This window comes from Squalius cephalus (assembly GCF_949319135.1).
Source record: "Squalius cephalus genome assembly, chromosome: 9".
Lineage (NCBI taxonomy): Eukaryota > Metazoa > Chordata > Actinopteri > Cypriniformes > Leuciscidae > Squalius > Squalius cephalus.
The window spans coordinates 39,591,827-39,610,135 of NC_137130.1; the positions used below are offsets into that span (position 1 = coordinate 39,591,827).

General features: G+C 40.1%; 1 protein-coding gene across 1 annotated transcript in view; it reads left to right on the plus strand.

Annotated features, from left to right (window-relative positions):
- The first annotated feature begins 4,534 nt into the window (after positions 1-4,534).
- Positions 4,535-18,309, plus strand: part of actr5 (actin related protein 5) — a 27,661-nt gene continuing 13,886 nt past the window's right edge. Inside the window, exons 1-4 of the mRNA XM_079882179.1 lie at positions 4,535-4,992; positions 15,703-15,935; positions 16,873-17,042; positions 18,165-18,309. The exon at positions 18,165-18,309 is cut by the window's right edge and continues 73 nt beyond it. Of these exons, the coding sequence (XP_079738305.1) occupies positions 4,621-4,992; positions 15,703-15,935; positions 16,873-17,042; positions 18,165-18,309 (920 nt within the window). The 5' untranslated portion in view covers positions 4,535-4,620. The remainder of the gene's footprint in view (positions 4,993-15,702; positions 15,936-16,872; positions 17,043-18,164) is intronic.

An 18,309-nucleotide genomic window follows, 5' to 3' on the forward strand; every position in this document is an offset into this window, starting at 1 on the left:
CTTGGAAAATATTTTTATGAAATATCATTAGTTTTACTGGAATAGTTTTACAGAATATGAACGCAACGCGTTTAATTGAGACAGTGGTATTAAAAGACCAAACAGGAAACACCATAAAGCATAGCCTATACAGAAAAAAATTGAGCACAGAATATGAACGCAACGCGTTTAATTGTACGTTTTCCTCGAAACCCAAGAAAACGCTTAATGAGGCTTAATGGACCAACAGTTATAAAATTAAAATTAAAAACAATAAAAAAAACACATAATTTGTTACTTTATTAATAAAACACTAGGCAGCAAGTTTATTTGCACTGAACACACATTTGCTTATATATATATATATATATATATATATATATATATATATATATCAAGGATTCAGATGCTCGTATATTTAAATTCAATAATTTCACTTAAATGGCAGTGAAGATTACCTATTAATTATCATTTAAGTGAAATTACTGAACTTAAATATACAAGCTTGATAAAAATGATCATTCTATAAGAAAATTTCAAATGGCATTTAGAGGCTTTTACATCTGAACTCTTCATATATATATATATATATATATATATATGTGTGTGTGTGTGTGTGTGTGTGTGTGTGTGCCAATTCCATTGCAATATGAAAATGCACCTAAATTATCTGATAAGAATGTAAAATGTATACCTTAATATGCAATGTAAGTCGCTTTGGAAAAATGTAAATGTTTTAAATATTCACCCTAGCCTAACTGTTGGACACACAAAAACAAACAAAACATAAATAAATTATATATATATATATATACGTACGTGTGTGTGTGTGTGTGTGTGTCTTTTACAGTCTATGGTATATATACCATATATATATAGGGCATATATATATATGGCATACGTCATATGTTTTACGTCATATTCTGTGCTCATCTGCTTTTCTGTAGTATGCATTAGCATTGTGTCTACTGAGTTTGATAATTTCGTTTATTTATTTTAATATCAGTCTAATGCATTAAGCCATGTTAGTGTTTCAGTGCACGCGGGTTTCGTGACATCATCGAACTCCCATTTCATTGGCTAGGTGCCAACCAATAAAACGCAGACAGACCCATCTCAATAAAACGGCTCCTTTGACCCCCCCTCCTCCCGCCCCCCTCTCTCTCACCGCCTCTGAGTTTCAAGTGCACAAGTTAGTTTTGCACCTGATATATCGCGAAAAGAGTAGCAAAAGTCAAGGTGCGAAATTTGAAATTGCAGTGACAGATTTGAGAAGTTGCAAGTGCCTAATTGAGGTTGTACCGCGAATGTGAACGTAAGATTAAACGCAAAATATATATTACAAGTTTGTGTCTGTCGTTGTATTTCTGTGAATGGCATTTTACACATTTGTGTCTACTTGTCTGCAGCTTCAGATTCAGAATACAGGTTTGTGACTATTGTCTGCGAGTGCAAATTTCAACATTCAACTTCAGATTTTTATTTTACAGGTTTTCACATTGGAGCTGTGAGTGTAAATGTTCATGTACAAGTACGAATATTTATTGTACAAGTTCTCAAATTCACATTTACATGCTCTCGAGTTTTGCTACTGTTTTACCTTCATATTGGACTGTCCTATATTATAGTGTTTTAAAAAATTTTGTCCTACCTATTAACATCCATGATGGGAACAGAATATTAGACACCTCCGAATATAATGTAGTCCAGTACAACACCATCACCAATTACCTTAATGCTAAAAACATGTTAACATCTGTGTGACAGTTAACAAACCATTAACATGAAATGCATCATAAAAGTAGATTTTATAGCAGAGCAGCTGTATTAAATTGCAATAGAGTATTTGAGGTGTGCCTAATGAATTGGCCTGTCAGTGTATATCTACAGAATTGTGGACATCGTTACATATGTAATTTAAACATATTTTGACAAATAAATGTCTAATTAAAATGTCATATTTGTGCAGTTGCTTTATTTAGGCTATCTATATTGATGTCAAGTGTATTCTAGTCTTGAAGATAAAGGGTAAATGTAAAAGTACATGTAACATATTTATTTTGATAATTGATAGTAAAATATAATTTAGGTAAAACATTAAGTAAATGTAACACATTTATTTTGTTAAATTATAGTATTGTTTCCAGTAATATCTACTTAGCATTTTGGTAATATCTACACAATTTTATTATTGGTTTTCACCAAGGGTTAGCCTACTATTACACTGACTTAAGATTTTAATTAGATCTACTCAATTTTATCTGTCAGGATACTAAATGTAGTTATTCAGATCTACTTATTTTTTTTAACTTACATTTACTAAATTCATAAGTTATATTTACTTGATTTCACAGCTTTTAAATTTACTCAATATTTTTAAGTGTAAAAATGTTTCACCAATAAAATTAAGTTTATCCCATTAATAGTTTTTAGAGTGCAGTTAAATTGGCCATAACTTTTAATTCGTTGCTGCCAATAGGGATGGGTATCATTCGGTATTACTACTCTTACCAATAGGCCTACTCCTTATCGATCCGGTACTTTAACGGTATTCTTATCGGTTCTTTTTGTTATATTAAAAAAAAAAAAGGGGGGGGGGGGTGGATTTAGAACACAATTAATATTGCTTTATATTTTGAAATGTAAAATAAATATCTATAGCAAAAGAAAAAACAATGCTTTAACAAAACAAATAAAACATACATTATGCAGAAGGGTGCAGGCTTTTGTGTTTTATATACAGAAGACATAGGACACCAAAAACAAAGTACAAACACATGGTCAAATAAAAAAGTATACAATTAAACAAATATACAAATTATAAACTCAGTGCTTTAATTTCAGTAATGTCTACTGACATTACTGTTCAGGAGTAATATGGGCTAAAAAGACATCTAATAAAGTAAGATTTAAAATAACACTGCATAGTTTATCATAGATAGATTAAAGCTTATATCATCCAAGAGCTGCGACTGATTTTCTCTTTGCCTTTTGTTGTTTGATTCACATTAATGGAGCAATCGTCAGCAGGATTATTAGACTGCTGCCTCTTTAAGACCAAATGCAGATCTAATCATTATTACGATCTAATCATATTTTCTCCCAACTATTAACACCCATACTTAATCCTATTGAATTTGTTATTTCCCCAGCTGTAACCTGGTTTCATTGCTGTGATATCTGAGAGGAATTGGATTTAATACTGCTTAGCTAATCAAATGATCGATCTCCTAACTGGCACTGTATTGTGTGTTGTAACGTAGGCTACGTCGACCATCAGTAAACGTTACGGATACAAACAATATTTTATATTTTTTATTAAGCTGTTCTTGTCTTTACTAAAATCAAAATTAGACTAATCAAAGGGAAGAGTGCTCTTACAAATCACGAGGGAGCGATTTGACCGCTGATTTTGGCTAACCTAATAGGCTCGCTGTTTTTGCTGATGCTGCTGAATCGTAGCATACAATACATTCACTACAGTGTATTTAAACTACACCTGGGGAAACTCACTTCACCTTCAGAGGCTCTGGGACAGCTCAGTCTCTCCAGTCGGGTTGCAAGACACTGCGTACTGCAGACAGATGCACTGTGGAGCCTGCCCAGACTGCCCTGCTGCCACTGGTGAAATTTCGCGGGGGTCGCTGCCGTGCTGGTGATGGGTGAAACCATTGTGAGGGGGAGGGGATTCTAAATCGGCGATTTCTGTTTGAGACTGAGAGGAGTTTGGTGCGGGTCTCCTTGGCCTTCAACGTGTAGGCTATGAACATAAAATATGCTTAAAAAATATGATCTGATTTATAAATGGGGTGGCAACATGTCCCAGGGGTGGCAAGATGTCCCAGGGGTGGCAGCTGCCACCCTTTGCCACCCCGTAGATCCGCCTCTGTTAAATGAATCCATTGTAATAAAGTTATTCTCATTCTGGGCACAGTATGCAACCTGCTCTTCCTCTCTCATCTCCATCTTCTTTCTTCTACTCTCAGTCTCTTTATCTTGATCTGTAAATCTCTCCTTCCCTGAGCTTTGATCGATCATTGCAAAGCGATTATTTCTGTCGGTCGTTTAAAACTTCTAACGTAAAACTTGCACCTTATTATCTCGCGCCGTATGACCGTTAACTGAAGCGGGAAGCGTCGCGTTGGGATTCGCGCTCGGCTCGCTCTTCTGTGGACATAAACCCCGCTTGCTATGATCGGTCATCTCAAACATTTTGACATTGCCGACGAGCGATGTTTGAGTGCTTTAGCAGCTCAGGCGAGGAGTATCGTCGCGATGTGCGAGTGCGAATCATTGCAGCCCCAAATTAGAGTTAATATTAGGCAATTATTTCACAACGTTCATTATATACACTCAGAAAAGTGTATAAAATGGTGGATACGGCAGCATCCTTATGAAGTGTGCTCATCACACGTGAAGTACATGTTCTTCTTCGGGCAGTAAGATGATTCTACTACATTCTACTTACTGCAAATGTTGTTTTAAAATGTGAAATAAATAATTACCTCTCGAAGTGACACAATATAAGTCGAACTGTCCGCGAACGACAGGTGGCGGTAGTGAGCAGAGAACACAACACAAACATCCATCAATGGGGACGAAGAAGACAGAGTTGACTGCCAGTGTGTGCTGTGCAACACCATGAATAATAACCGCAATGTTTACACTTTTGAGGATTATAAGTGCACGCCGGACCCCGTGTTCGCGGTGGAGAGGGAGTGCCTCGAGCCCTGTCCGGCTCCGATAGTGGTGGATAACGGCTCGTTCCAGTGTCGCGCGGGCTGGGCGAGCGGGGCTGCGCAGTGTGATCGGCCGCGGCTCGTGTTCAGGTCGGCGGCGGCGCGCAGCAGAGGGGCCGCGCGCAGTGACGCGCACGTGGGGAACGACATCGCGAGCGTCGAGCCGCTGCGCTGGAGCCTCAAGAGCGCGTTTGACCGCGACGCGGTGGTGAACTTCGACATACAGGAGCTCATCTTCGATTACATCTTCATGCACCTCGGAATAAACACACAGGTAATGATGTTTATCAGTGGGAAAAGTTTTCAGTCAGTCTCTCTCCACACATTATGTGGAGAATAGAAGCTTTTGACAAGGCAAACTATTTAATATTTCACATGCATATGTATGTATGCATATGTTTATGTGTGATTATGGGAAGATTTGCATTGCTCTGGTTTTGGGACTTGCATGAGGAAGCATGTTCAGCACAGTAATACTCACCAGCATCTTCCTCTTGCATTATTCCACCAGTATTACTGTGCTGAAGATGATTCTTCGTGCAAGTCCCAAAACCAGAGCAATGCAAATCATTGAAGCAGACAATGGAGATTGGAAAAAAAATACATGTAGGCTAATATAATACAATATGATATAAAATACATGCATATAATGCAAGAGGAAGATGCTTTTGGTTTCCTAACTTTTTCAGAGTCTTTCTATCAGATCAGTAATGATATCTCAGTGATCTGCATTTTGGGGGAGACATTTGTCCATGTTTTCCTGCATGAACATTGAAGGGCTCGAGTCGCCATTGCCTTATTTTACTCTCCAGACTTTTTACGTGGAATGCAAGAACAATGCAAATGTAAAAATTCCATAAATATATAATATCGAATATACATTTCAAACATTGAAGACAAGTAAACAGTCTGTAATTAAATAATAACAAATAATCAAACTACAAGCATTAGCACATATAAACAGTAGAGCAAAGATGCAAATGAAATAATCTGATTGTATAGATTAGGTACAGAAGTGGAATAAAGATTTGAAGTTCTGCAAGTGCTTTTGCCAGATCTCTTCTCGTCCAGCTCTGAGAGGCTGACGGTCCACGGTGTGACACTGGACCACATATATATATATATATATACAGTACCAGTCAAAAGTTTGGAAACATTACTATTTTTAATGTTTTTGAAAGAAGTCTCTTATGCTCATCAAGCCTGCAGTTAAAAAAAAAAAACAAACAAAAAAAAAAATATTATGAGATATTACAATTTAAAATAATGGTTCTCTTTTTTAATATATTTTAAAATGTAATTTATTTTTGTGATGCAAAGCTGAATTTTCATCAGCAAGTACTCCAGTCTTTGGTGTCTTATGATCCTTCAGAAATCATTCTAATATGATGATTTGATACTCAGTTATTATCAATGATGGAAACAGTTGTGCTGTTTAATATATTTTTTTGGAATACTTTTTTCAGGATTCATTGATGAGTAAAACGTTAACAGCATTTATTCATAAAAACAGCATTTATTCAAAATAAAAACATTTCTAACAATATAAATCGTTACCATCACCTTTTATCAATTTAACGCATCCTTGTTGAATTAAAGTACTAATTTCTTAAAAAAATAGTTATTGTTCCCAAACTTTTGAACGGTAGTGTATATTGTTACAAAAGATTTCTATTCTAAATAAATACAGTTCTTTTTAACTTTTTATTCATCAAATAATCCTGAAAAAAGTATCTCAGGTTATAAAAAAATATTAAGCAGCACAACTGTTTCCATCATTGATCATAAATCAGCATATTAGAATGATTTCTGAAGGATCATAAGACACCAAAGACTGGAGTACTTGCTGATGAAAATTCAGCTTTGCATCACAAAAATAAATTACATTTTAAAGTATATTAAAGCTAAACTGTGTAACTTTTTTAGTTGATTCTTAGCAAAAAACACTTAGTTCTTTCAAAAATATATGTGCTCATTAATGTATATTTACTTCTTTCAAGTAATAAAGTATTCTCTTAAGTTTATAATCTGCCATTGAAAGTACATACGGGTGAGGGGTTCGAATGCCGGTCGCCATGTTGCCCCTCCATCTTGAAACTACATTAGCCAAAGAGGGACATACCAGTAAATTCAAGCTTCGCCTTTTGCGTTTTTCACTCAGTGACACCGTGACGAATGCGAGGGGGAGATTACTCGCGAGCTCGCGAGTGCCGGCAGATTTGAAAGATAGTGTGGTGTGTGTGTGTGTGTGTACTCACATTTGAAAGAGAGAATTAAAACGTCAACGCGACAGGCCAATCAGCAAGACCATAGTCAATATTGGAGTAACTTTTCCCAGATGGAAACAGCTCATGAGGAGCAAAGATTTTAAAACGGACGCCGAGGTTGCCTGCTTTCTTCTCGACAGGTAATTCAGCCTGTTGTAATTCATTTGTGTAAATTTGAAGTTTTATAGTTGCTTGTCTAACCATAGCATGGTTGTGCATAACGCCAGAACGACCTTTTGTTTACCTTGTAACATAAATCTGTGCTGCGACGGATCACAGGTAATGAATAGTTTTAAAGGCGCAATTTTTTAAGCTATATATAAAAAAGGACACTGTAAATTTTAGTTATTTTTAATTGCTTTTACTTTGTACACATTGTAACGTTAGCCTAATCTGATTATGCTGGGATAGCCGATTCCAAGGGTGACGTTTACCTCCTGACATCTGTCCTGTAGTTTTATTCATTTTAGACGTATTGTTTATTATTGTCATGGACGAAGTCGATAACTGGAAGCCATGTTAATCTTGGAATAATACGGCCACCGTAGGAGTTAAAACGCTCTCGGAATTGAGAGGAACAGAAACTAATATTCACTGGGTAGTCATATACAATTTCACCGCTAGATGGGGGTAAAAATCACACAGTGTAGCTTTAAAAAAGAGAACCATTATTTTAAATTGTAATAATATTTCATAATATTATTATTTTTTTTTTATATTTTTGTTTTTAACTGCAGGCTTGATGTAGCCTGGTAATACCAGACTCTGCTACTTCTCTTTGCTTCGTAGACAGAGTCTGGAATGGCATAACAGAGAAGTGTTTTCTCTCTTGCTAGGGGGCGCTTGTCTGAAGTTTAAAATCATTGGTTACCCGTAAGCCAATCACATAACGTTTGGTTATGGCGTGTGTTATGCGCATGCTCGGCCGCATTTAACTTTCACTGTAAACACATGTATGATGCGAAAACAAAACCATCGAGCGAAATACCGGAGTGAACATGGCTGTGAACGACTTTTGCAGGTTAAGTTAAGTAAATCTACGCATCCACGGTACAATCAGCGTGTACGTCACGGCTCTCAGCCCGCCCTCTGTTCGTTGATTGGCCCGGCTGTTTTCAGACCGGTGGCAAACAGAAAGCTCTGAAGCTGTCTCAGACTAAGTACAGAAGCGAAATGAAATTGAGCGGAAGTACGAAGTCTGACGTAGTCAGGCTAGGCTTGATGAGCATAAGAGACTTCTTTCAAAAACATTAAAAATAGTAATGTTTCCAAACTTTTGACTGGTACTGTATATTGCCGCAAATTTTGCATATTGGCTCATCTAAATTTGCTGGCTCGCCCTTTTCATTCAGTTGAAAGCAGAAATGTTCCCAAAAATGGCAACGTTACATGAGGTTTTGGGACGAGAGCGCCTGCCATTGTTTCAGTCTTACTCAAAATCAACAAAACACCAGATACAAACAGCTGGCGGGAAAACGACACTCGTAACACTCTTGCGTTCATTAATATATTTAACATGCAATGCACAGTGATGAACTGTGAAACCAGAAGGCCACAGCCTCATTGGAAAAAACGTGAACGCTGCAGTGCCGAGTGAAATCGTACAATTTACTAGCCATTGGCTAATTAAAGACATTTTTTGGCAAGTGATTTTCTCGCATTATAGAGGGGTGATTTAATATTCTTATGTTGTATATAGATATAGCTTATGTCTATAGTTAGGTGCAGTGGTTATAGAGGTTATGCAGTGACGTCAGTATCCCGCGGGAACACACTCCCTCAGCCGGACTGAGTGGCAGAAGAGCTGATGAGTGACTGGATTTAATGGGGGAAACACGAGTAAAACAAACCATTATCAGTTTAAACTAAAGGTTGGACTCGATATAGTGTTCCTTACAACTCTTACCAAAGATCCAGTGATCATGGATATTGACATGCAGCAGGAATCGTGCTTATTAAACACACAGGAAATGATGTTTATCGGTGGGAAAAGTTTTCAGTCAGTCTCTGTCCACACATTATTTGGAGAACAGAAGCTTTTGACAAGGCAAACTATTTACTGTTTCACATGCGACTCATTTCAGAATTGCGGGTACATTTCAAGTAGAGAAAGAAAACAAAAAATGTTTTTTTTTTTTTTTTCATAGAATGCACTTTAAATTCAACATTTTCAATATTTGCTGATCTTAAACTTGTAAGATTTAAAACAGAAAAATCTGTCAACTGTTATAGACAAATTGGGTCAAATATACATAGCCTAGTTAACAGTGTAATAAGGTCCACTGAGTCGAGTTGCAGAGAGAACAGTGCAGCTTTATTCAAATAAATGTGAACAAAATAAACAAACTTGACTTGGACATGAACATGACAGCAGTTCCAGGGAGCAAAGCTGGATTAAATATAATGGGTGACATGGGGGCTATGTACACACAGACTAATGACTAACAAGAAACACCTGTGAACAATCAGACAATGAACCAATGAGAATATAACACATGAACCAAAGGAAGCACATGACCAGATCTCATGACGGGATAGCGGGAATCACAAGACAAACAGGAACCATGACTATGACTAAACTTCAAAATAAAAGACATGAAACAAAAGCCATAGCAAAAGTGACAGACAGACTCTGAAACTTTTGAAACCATTTTAAATGTAAAAACAACAATTTAATCCTATCAAGTACATCTGATTTACAGATCTTTAATGAACTTGAAAATGAACTGTGTCTCATCTCTCTTACATTACTGATATGGAAAGTAAAATGGGCAATTTATGCCCATACGTCTTTGTTTAATTCTGCATGGCGTCCCGTCACCACGATTGGTTGTGGGATGATTCTGAGGACATCATCAAAGAGAGACCACGATCCTCACATCAAAGAGATCCTCACGGTTTGGCCAGTAGAAGCGATTTCTCCCAACTCTGTGCATGCATTTGACTTTTGCATGCGTCTCATGGACCTCAACGGATGGTCCCAGGATAAATTTCATCATCATATTTGATGACACGTCCAATGAAATCTTTGATTTCCCAGTTGATTTCATGTGTTTTCTGTGATTGCTGATCTTCGGTGGTGTCAGAAAGGATGGGCTGAACATCAGATTCAAACCTTTGTGTGTTGTGTCATGCACACTCAAGAATCTGCTTGATCGAGCAGAGACGGCTCACATCTCTGTAGACGATCGGTCCTGGTGTGGGAGTGATCATCTGATGGAGGCTCGTCGTTGAAGGAGTCGTTTTGGCATCTTCTGTACAGCTTCCCCTCAGCGTCCTCATCAGTGTAGAACAGCTGTACAGAGGCCTGGACATTGAGTAGACAATCATACAATTGCTTGGCATTTTGAATGTGTTCCTTCACTGACCAGTCCGTCCGCTGCTCTTTCTAAACTCCGGCCACTCCATCTGGTGCTCCCTTTCCGTGTCTTTCTTGAAGCCCTTCTTGAACAACTCTGTGCTAAACGTATAGAAGTTGCCCTTCTGACGGTATTGAGTGCACGGTCCATCACTAAAAAAAATGAACTAAACGTACTGATGGATGGTGGATTTTCAATTGATCAAGCACTGGGGACGAGTGTGTCCATAGTGGATGGACTTTTCTATTTTAATGCTGAGATGGTGCTACAATCGGCCTAATCTGTAGAGTTACAAGAGTAAAATTGGGGTCATGTTAAACTGTGTGAGGTTGGGAAGTGTTTTAAAAGATGGGATGACAACAGAAATAAAGTTAATAAATGAAGTGTATTTACAATTTCTACTAGGAACTTAAAAACGACACAATACAACTAGAAGCCTTGGGCTGTTAAAAGAAGTCCATTGGTTCCATACCATAAAACAGTCCTCAAGAGTCATCGTGTGCTGCAAGTCTCAATGTGTAAGTGTCCAGCGATGTGTAAGTGTCCACTAGTGATGTGACATTCAGAACAGAGGCTTCGAAGCTTGTATAAAAAAACGAAACATCTCACATTGAAGCAGTGTATCGGAGCTTGATTCGTTTTGCCACAACACGTGATCTGTGACGTCCGAAGCTTCGTTCCCACACACAGTCACGTGACTGCTTCATATTCAGAGACAGATTCAAAAATAGCGTGAACCCCTTGAGCAGGTTTCGAGTGTCATGCGCTTCGGTAGTAGTAAATAAAAAAAGAAATAGTCTTAGCCCTCACACTATTGAACAAGTCCTGTTCCTTAATAAAAATCTTTAATTTCTTAAATTACCCACAAAATAAAATGTCAGCTCCCCAGTTCACAAGCACTTCACCATTCCACAATAATTTTATTTGATTTTGATTTTGTGTGTGTATGTGTGTATGTGTGTATGTATGTATGTATGTATGTATGTATGTGTGTATATATATTAGGACTGAGGCTAAAGTTTATGTGAATAACGGTGTGTTCACACGGGGCGTCAGCGTCAACGCTTCCCATTGACTTTGAATGGGTGACGTCAAGCGTTGCCGAAAAGAATTGTGGATCCGTCAACGGCGCTTCACTGGCGTTGCTCGCGGCAGAAGTTGAGAATTTTTCAACTTCTGCCGCGAGCAACGCCAGTGAAGCGCCGCAGACGGAAGCGTCAGCCAATCAGGATCGCTCTATGCAAATACAGTAGCCAGGCGGCAGCCAATCACGTTCATCCTGTTCAAGAGCAGCAAACTGAGGATAAATTTTAAAATGGAGGAGAAACTAATTATTGCGGTGGGCAATCACCCGGTCCTTTATGACCAATCACTTTTTATGTACCGGGATTCATACCGGAGAGACGAGTCGTGGAAGGAGGTGGCAGAGGCCGTTGGTGAATCTGGTGTGTATTGGACCCGTGAATGACAACTACCATACATATAATGTACCGCCAAGAATAGCACCCCATCAGAAATTTAGGTTTAATTTCATATAAAAAAAATATACATGATCAGAGTGGTGGGTGATTTTTTTTTACTATTTATTATATATAATTAATATACAAATATATACAGGATTTTTATATTATTAACGTTATTAAACTGTTCTTTTCCCCAATATTCATATTTATTTAATAACTACACATTTTATAAATAATTGACAAACACGTGTATATGAAGGAACTGTTTATTTCTCTTTTTTGCATCTCAGAGGACATATGCAAGACCAGGTGGAAGTCTTTGAGAGACAGGTTTAAAAAAGAAAAAAACAAAGAAAGGGAGATGAGAAGGAGTGGAGCAGGGTCCTCCTCGGTCACACAGCCATGGCGATTTATGGCGGTGATGGGGTTTCTCACTCCATTTATCACTGATAGGGAGACATCTAGTAATGTCCAGAGGCCTCCATCCTTTTTACCCAGCTCATCTTCTGTCCGAGAATCCCTCAGTCCAGATCCAGAGGACAGCCAGGCCGAGGGAAGCAGTCAGAGCAATTCCCAGCAAGCACCTGCAGGCAGAGATGAGACAGGGAATGAGGAAGACAGTCAGGCAGACAGAGGCAGACAGACAGAGGCAGGCAGACAGACCATGGTAGCAAGGCAGACGGAGCAGGAGGAAACCAGGGTTGCAAACAAGGGAAGGAAAAGAAAGGGACATGAAATGTCCGCTTTTGAAAGGGAAATGCTATCAGCAATCGAGCCCCTGACACAGATGGCTTCACTGCCACGTCCCCCACTGCCTCAAACATCTCCAGAGGATGAAGAAGAAATGTTCTTTAAAAGCCTCTTACCATCCATTCGCAGACTTCCTCTGACGAGAAGAGCAAGGCTGCGTTTTGAGATCCACCAACTTGTGTACCAGGCAGAACTGGAGGCTGCTGAAACGTCCTGTAATAAAAAAGATAAAATAAAATAAATACGATAAATAATAATAATAATTAAAAATATTTTTTTTCACACATTCACACACATTTCTACTTGCATAAATAAACCAATTAAAATGAACTCATGCTTAATTCACCAATTAAAAAAAACATGTATACACACATATATGCATACATACATAAACATATATATATATATATATATATATATATACACATAAACACACACATATATGTGCATGTGTGTATGTGTGTGTGTGTGTAGCTGTCTATGTATGTGCATATATATGCCATTTTTACTTACCTCATATCAGCAGTACTAACAGATGCAGACATTTGTATGTTCTCTCCAGAAATCTGCACAGATCATGATTAAAAACCTGAAAATGCAAACATAAAATGGATTGTCATACAAGGCAATGGAATAAAATACAGAATAATATTATACATTTATGACATAATTGAAATGTGCCCTTTTCACATAAAGTGTAGGTAGCTCTGAAAAGAGCCTTTGGTGGGCTCTATGCACTCGGCTGCCATGGCACTGCACCCTCCTGGCTGAAATAGGCGCAGTATGTGTCCCGGAGTTGGATGGCTCTACGGCTTGCATTGTTGGAGCCCATCCTTGGTGCATCTCTCAGGCCCTCTGGAGCTGAAGGTGCTTCATTGGCAGGTGCAGCTGTGGGTGTGCATCTCCGACCTTCCAGCATTTTCTTTCGGAGGAAGTTGTGCAACACGCATGTGGCCAGCACACATGCCTCAGCAACCTTCGGACTTGTCGCGATGACATGACGATACATCCGCCAGCGAGCAGATAGGATGCCAAAGGCACACTCAACTACCAACCTAGCATGGCTGAGGCGGTAATTGAATGCCCTTCTCTCTGGTGGGATGTGATGTCCAGGGTATGGCCGCAGGAGGTTTGTAGTGAGCGGGAAGGCCTCATCTCCCACAAAGACACAGGGTGTCTCCAGAGATAGCAGCATCTGGTGGTAAGTCCAGCGTACCATCTCTCAGACTCTCTCCAAACGCTGAATTCCGGAGTGTCCCACCGTCACTGGTCCTGCCATAGCCACCAACATCCACCACACGGAAGAGATAGTTGGCATCCACAACAGCCAGGAGCACCAGCGAATAGCTTGATTTATAGTTAAAGAACAAGGACCCTGAATTCGCTGGCGCTTGCAAGAGGACATGTTTCCCATCGATTGCTCCGAGACAATTGGGAAAGTTCCAGCGTGCATAGAACTGGTCAGCTATTGCCCTCCAGTCCTCCTTTTTTGGAACTGGCACGGTCCTCCACCAGAGCCTCCCAGATTGCACTGGCCACATCCTGCACAATGCCTGCGACAGTAGAATGGCCCACTCGGTAACTGAAGGCGATAGTTCTAAATGAGTCTCCAGTTGCCAAGTACCTGGGGGAAAAAAATCATTATACAGTAAAGACACTGCAATATATATATATATATATATACACACACATACACATACATACACATACACATACCTTTTACTACCTTTTACTACGCAGACAATCGGACTATGACATATTCAATTTTATTTATTTACCAACGACCATGAGCTTGGTTTCTACATGTATGTATGTGTGTGTATATACGCAGTAATATAAAGTTATTCTTACCGAAGACAGATAGCGAGTCGCTGGGCAGGTCCAATTGCCTTCCGCATCACGGAATCAGCTCTTGTGATCAGTGGTCCCACCCTGCCCAGCAACTCGTCGAAGGTGTCCGGGGACACCCTTAAGTACTGCTCAAACAGTACCCCATCCAGACGCAGCTCCCGGACAAGTCCGTGATACTCTCCCCGTTGTTTTCGCTTTCTGAGAATAGAATGTACCCAGAAGCGCCGAGTACCACGTCGTTTCAACTTGCGTTGAACGTTCACAGTAACCACACAAGCTATCGCTATCGCTAATGCAACCAAATTGGCGTCCATGTTGAATGACAATGAAGCTTGTTGTTGAGTTCCTGTCTAATTTCATTGGCTGACGCTGCTATGACCATGGCGTCAGTGCCAAACTTCAGCCACGCCTTCCGTCAAGCGTTGACGCTGACGCCCCGTGTGAACACACCGTAAGGCTGCATTTGTTGATCAAAGCAGATTCATAAGTATTGTTTCTGTACATGTTAATTTGTCCCATTTATTTTTATTTTATTTTTTCATACGTATTTTTTAATTTAGTTTGCTCATACATTGTGTAAGAACTACATCAACACTAACACATTAATTATTAGGATTATTTTATTGCTTTGCGGTTACAGAGCACAAAGTGTTTTATTACATGAAACAATAAAAAAAAATGGATGGGTCTTCTGGGACAGAAATGAGCTTTTCCACCTTTTGACCACAAGATGTCGTAGTTTTCTACGTGTTGAAAAGCTTCGAGTAATGAACCATTTTACAATACAGATGAGAGGGAAAGCCCTGGTGCTTCACAAAGCTTCATTTCACCATCACTAGTATATACAATCCAACTGATAATCCAGTGAAAAGTGATGGGGTTTGCTGGGATGGAAAGTCCTTAAAATAAACTCTTCGATCCAGCTTTGGTCGTCGTGACGGAGATCTTGTTTGTTTGCCATGCTGCTTCCTTTATGCTGGCTATTTTCTGTTTCCTGTCATGTGATCAGTCACATGACAGCCAGACCCAGTATGGATTAAAGACATACACACATTAAAACAGATAAGAGGAATAAAATGGAATAAAAATGACTAAGACAACATTAAAACTCTAATATAGCCTACATATAATCATCATAATATATCGAGTGTTTAAAACATGTGTCATGTGTGACAGTGTCACACTGGTAGTAAAGCACACGTTTGTCCACTCCACCACATGAAGGACTCCTGTATGCGTGTCCGGCTGCTGAGAGTGTGTTTGAGTAACGCCAGCTCCCCCTGTGTGCGCTCAGGGTCGCGTGGATCACCCAGTGGTGGTGACGGAGCCGGTCTGCAACCCGCTGCACTGCAGACAGATGATGTCCGAGCTGCTGTTCGAGGGCTACGGCATCCCGCGGGTGGCGTACGGCGTGGACAGTCTCTTCAGCCTCTACTGTAACAGTGACGGAGCAGCTCTGCCCCCTACAGGCCTGGTGCTGTCCTCGGGGTACCACTGCTCACACGTGCTGCCCGTCATCAACGGCAGGTATCGCAACACACCACTGCCTCTCCCCAGTCTTTTGATAACAAACAGTCTCAGCTTTCAAACTGTGTCAGTTTCACATCAAAATTCAAATAATAAATGTGGTTTTGGCGCTCTATAATGTGGCGTGACGGATCGCTAGCTCCTCAGTTCAAGTGGCGTGTGAACCGATCATCTTTACAACTAGTTATAGCATGAAATATACATCAGAAAGCACTTGTAAGAAATAGTACAGTTTACTGAAATGTATCATGTCTCGTGTAACATTTGTTTGTATGCTGTTGAAATGTTTTGAGTGATATATTTAAGTTAATAGCACTTGAATTTAATAGTTTGCACACGTTTATGTCATTTTTAGAGATGCACCGATATGAACATTTTGGCCGATACCGATAATTTATTTATATTTGAAAGCCGATAATCGATATATTGGCTGATAAATCTAAATCCAAATTTATGTACGTTTTGAGAGCCTGATTACATAAACAATGGTCTCATCTTTAAAATCCATTTCCAAACCACTCAATTATATATAATGTTCTCATTAGGATTTTGTGTAGCCGATATGACAGATGTTGCGCTGCACATGTTGCACTTTACCGAAGTTTTGAAGTGATTCCAATCTAATCAAACCCATCACGTTGATCAGTGCGCATCTAAAGTGTCTCAGCTGAAGGAAATCATACATTATTTATCGGCTTTAATATAGCGGCCAAAATTTTCTTATCAGGCCGATGGCGATAACAATAACGATGAACATATATATCGGCTGATACCGATATGGTGTCTGATATATCGTGCATCACTAGTAATTTTAATATTATAGTCATGTACCAACTAATAGCGATGGGCAGCTTCAGTCCTGTCCGGCAGAGTTTAGCTTTAACCCGAGCCGTGAATGTGAGATGGGTGTCATGAGTGTGTGTGTGTTGAATCGCAGGCTGGACTCGGTGAACTGCAAGCGTGTGAATCTGGGTGGAGGTCAGGCCGCCTCGTATCTCCAGAGACTCCTGCAGCTGAAGTACCCTGCGAACCAGCCCTCGCTCACACTGAGCCGCATGGAGGAGCTCCTGCACCGGCACAGCTACATCGCCCCGGACTACCAGCAGGGTGAGCGCGCGCACACACACACACGTTAAGGCCTGTTCACACCGGGACGAATTTCGTGCGAGATATTCGCCGACGTTTAACGCCTCGTGACTAAACAAAGGGCGCCAATGTGAGTGTGCACACCGACGCAGAAAACGCCACGCGTAAAAGCGTCATTTTTTAAAAAACGCCTCGGGTTCATTTTTTTGGTTTGACGCGCCGCATCAAAAACTATCCGACCAATGAGATTGGCGCTTTTGTTCACGTGTCTGGAGCTTCTGAAGTTACAGTAAACACAACTTGGGGGCGCTCAAACACAAAACGGTCTTGCCGAGCACACATATGTAACGGCGAAGAAGATATACACCAAGTAGCGTCTACACTGCCGGGAAGAAATGAGACGAGGAAGATGCAAGGCGAGATGAATGTAGAGCCGCTGGTGTCGGAACATAAAGAACTATATGACAAACGCGACAGAGACTACAAAAATCTTGATAAAAGAGAACTGTTATGGAGTGGTATTGCACCTTGTGTACCGGGGTATTTCTGTTTTACATTAAGCGCCATCTAATGTCAGGGAATGAATTTACATGTTCACTCGGCTCATCGTCAGCGAAAATCGCTTGGGTGTGAACACAAATAACGCGTTGAAAAACGCTGGCGAATAACGCACGCCGATACCTGGTGTGTACGGCCCTTTATTGTGTCACAGGACAGAATCGAGGCACAGCTTAACAAATGTCAGTCGACCGGGAAGATTTTAAAACAAGCCGTTCATTCATAAATACGCAAGATCGCTGTGAAAATACAGACTGGAAGTCAAAAGACAACGAGCGCAGCGCTGAAAAGGGGCGGGGATACATAAGGTCTATAATGTTATAATTTTTATTGCTGGTGTTTATTTTATGAATAAAATAAATATTAAAATGAACTCCGCGTCGTGCCTAACAACGCCCTTTAGCTGATCTAAGTTCACTGTAAATCACGGCTTCTCTGGGCTTATTGCTTTAACAGGAATGAGTGTGTGTTTAATCGAGATCTGTTAGCGATTAATCGTGCAGCTCTATTTCGTTGAAACACTGTTTTGGGCTTGAGTCAAACTCGAGTTTGTCTGCATTCATGCTCTGATGAACTGTGTGGCAGAGCTGGAGAACTGGCGCAGTCCTGTGTTCTACGAGAGGGAGGTCCACCGCGTGCAGCTGCCGTTCTCAGGGCGTGCGGCGGGTGTGTGTGTGAGCGCGGAGGAGCGGAGCGAGAGGAGAGCTCAACAGCTCCGGAGACTGCAGGA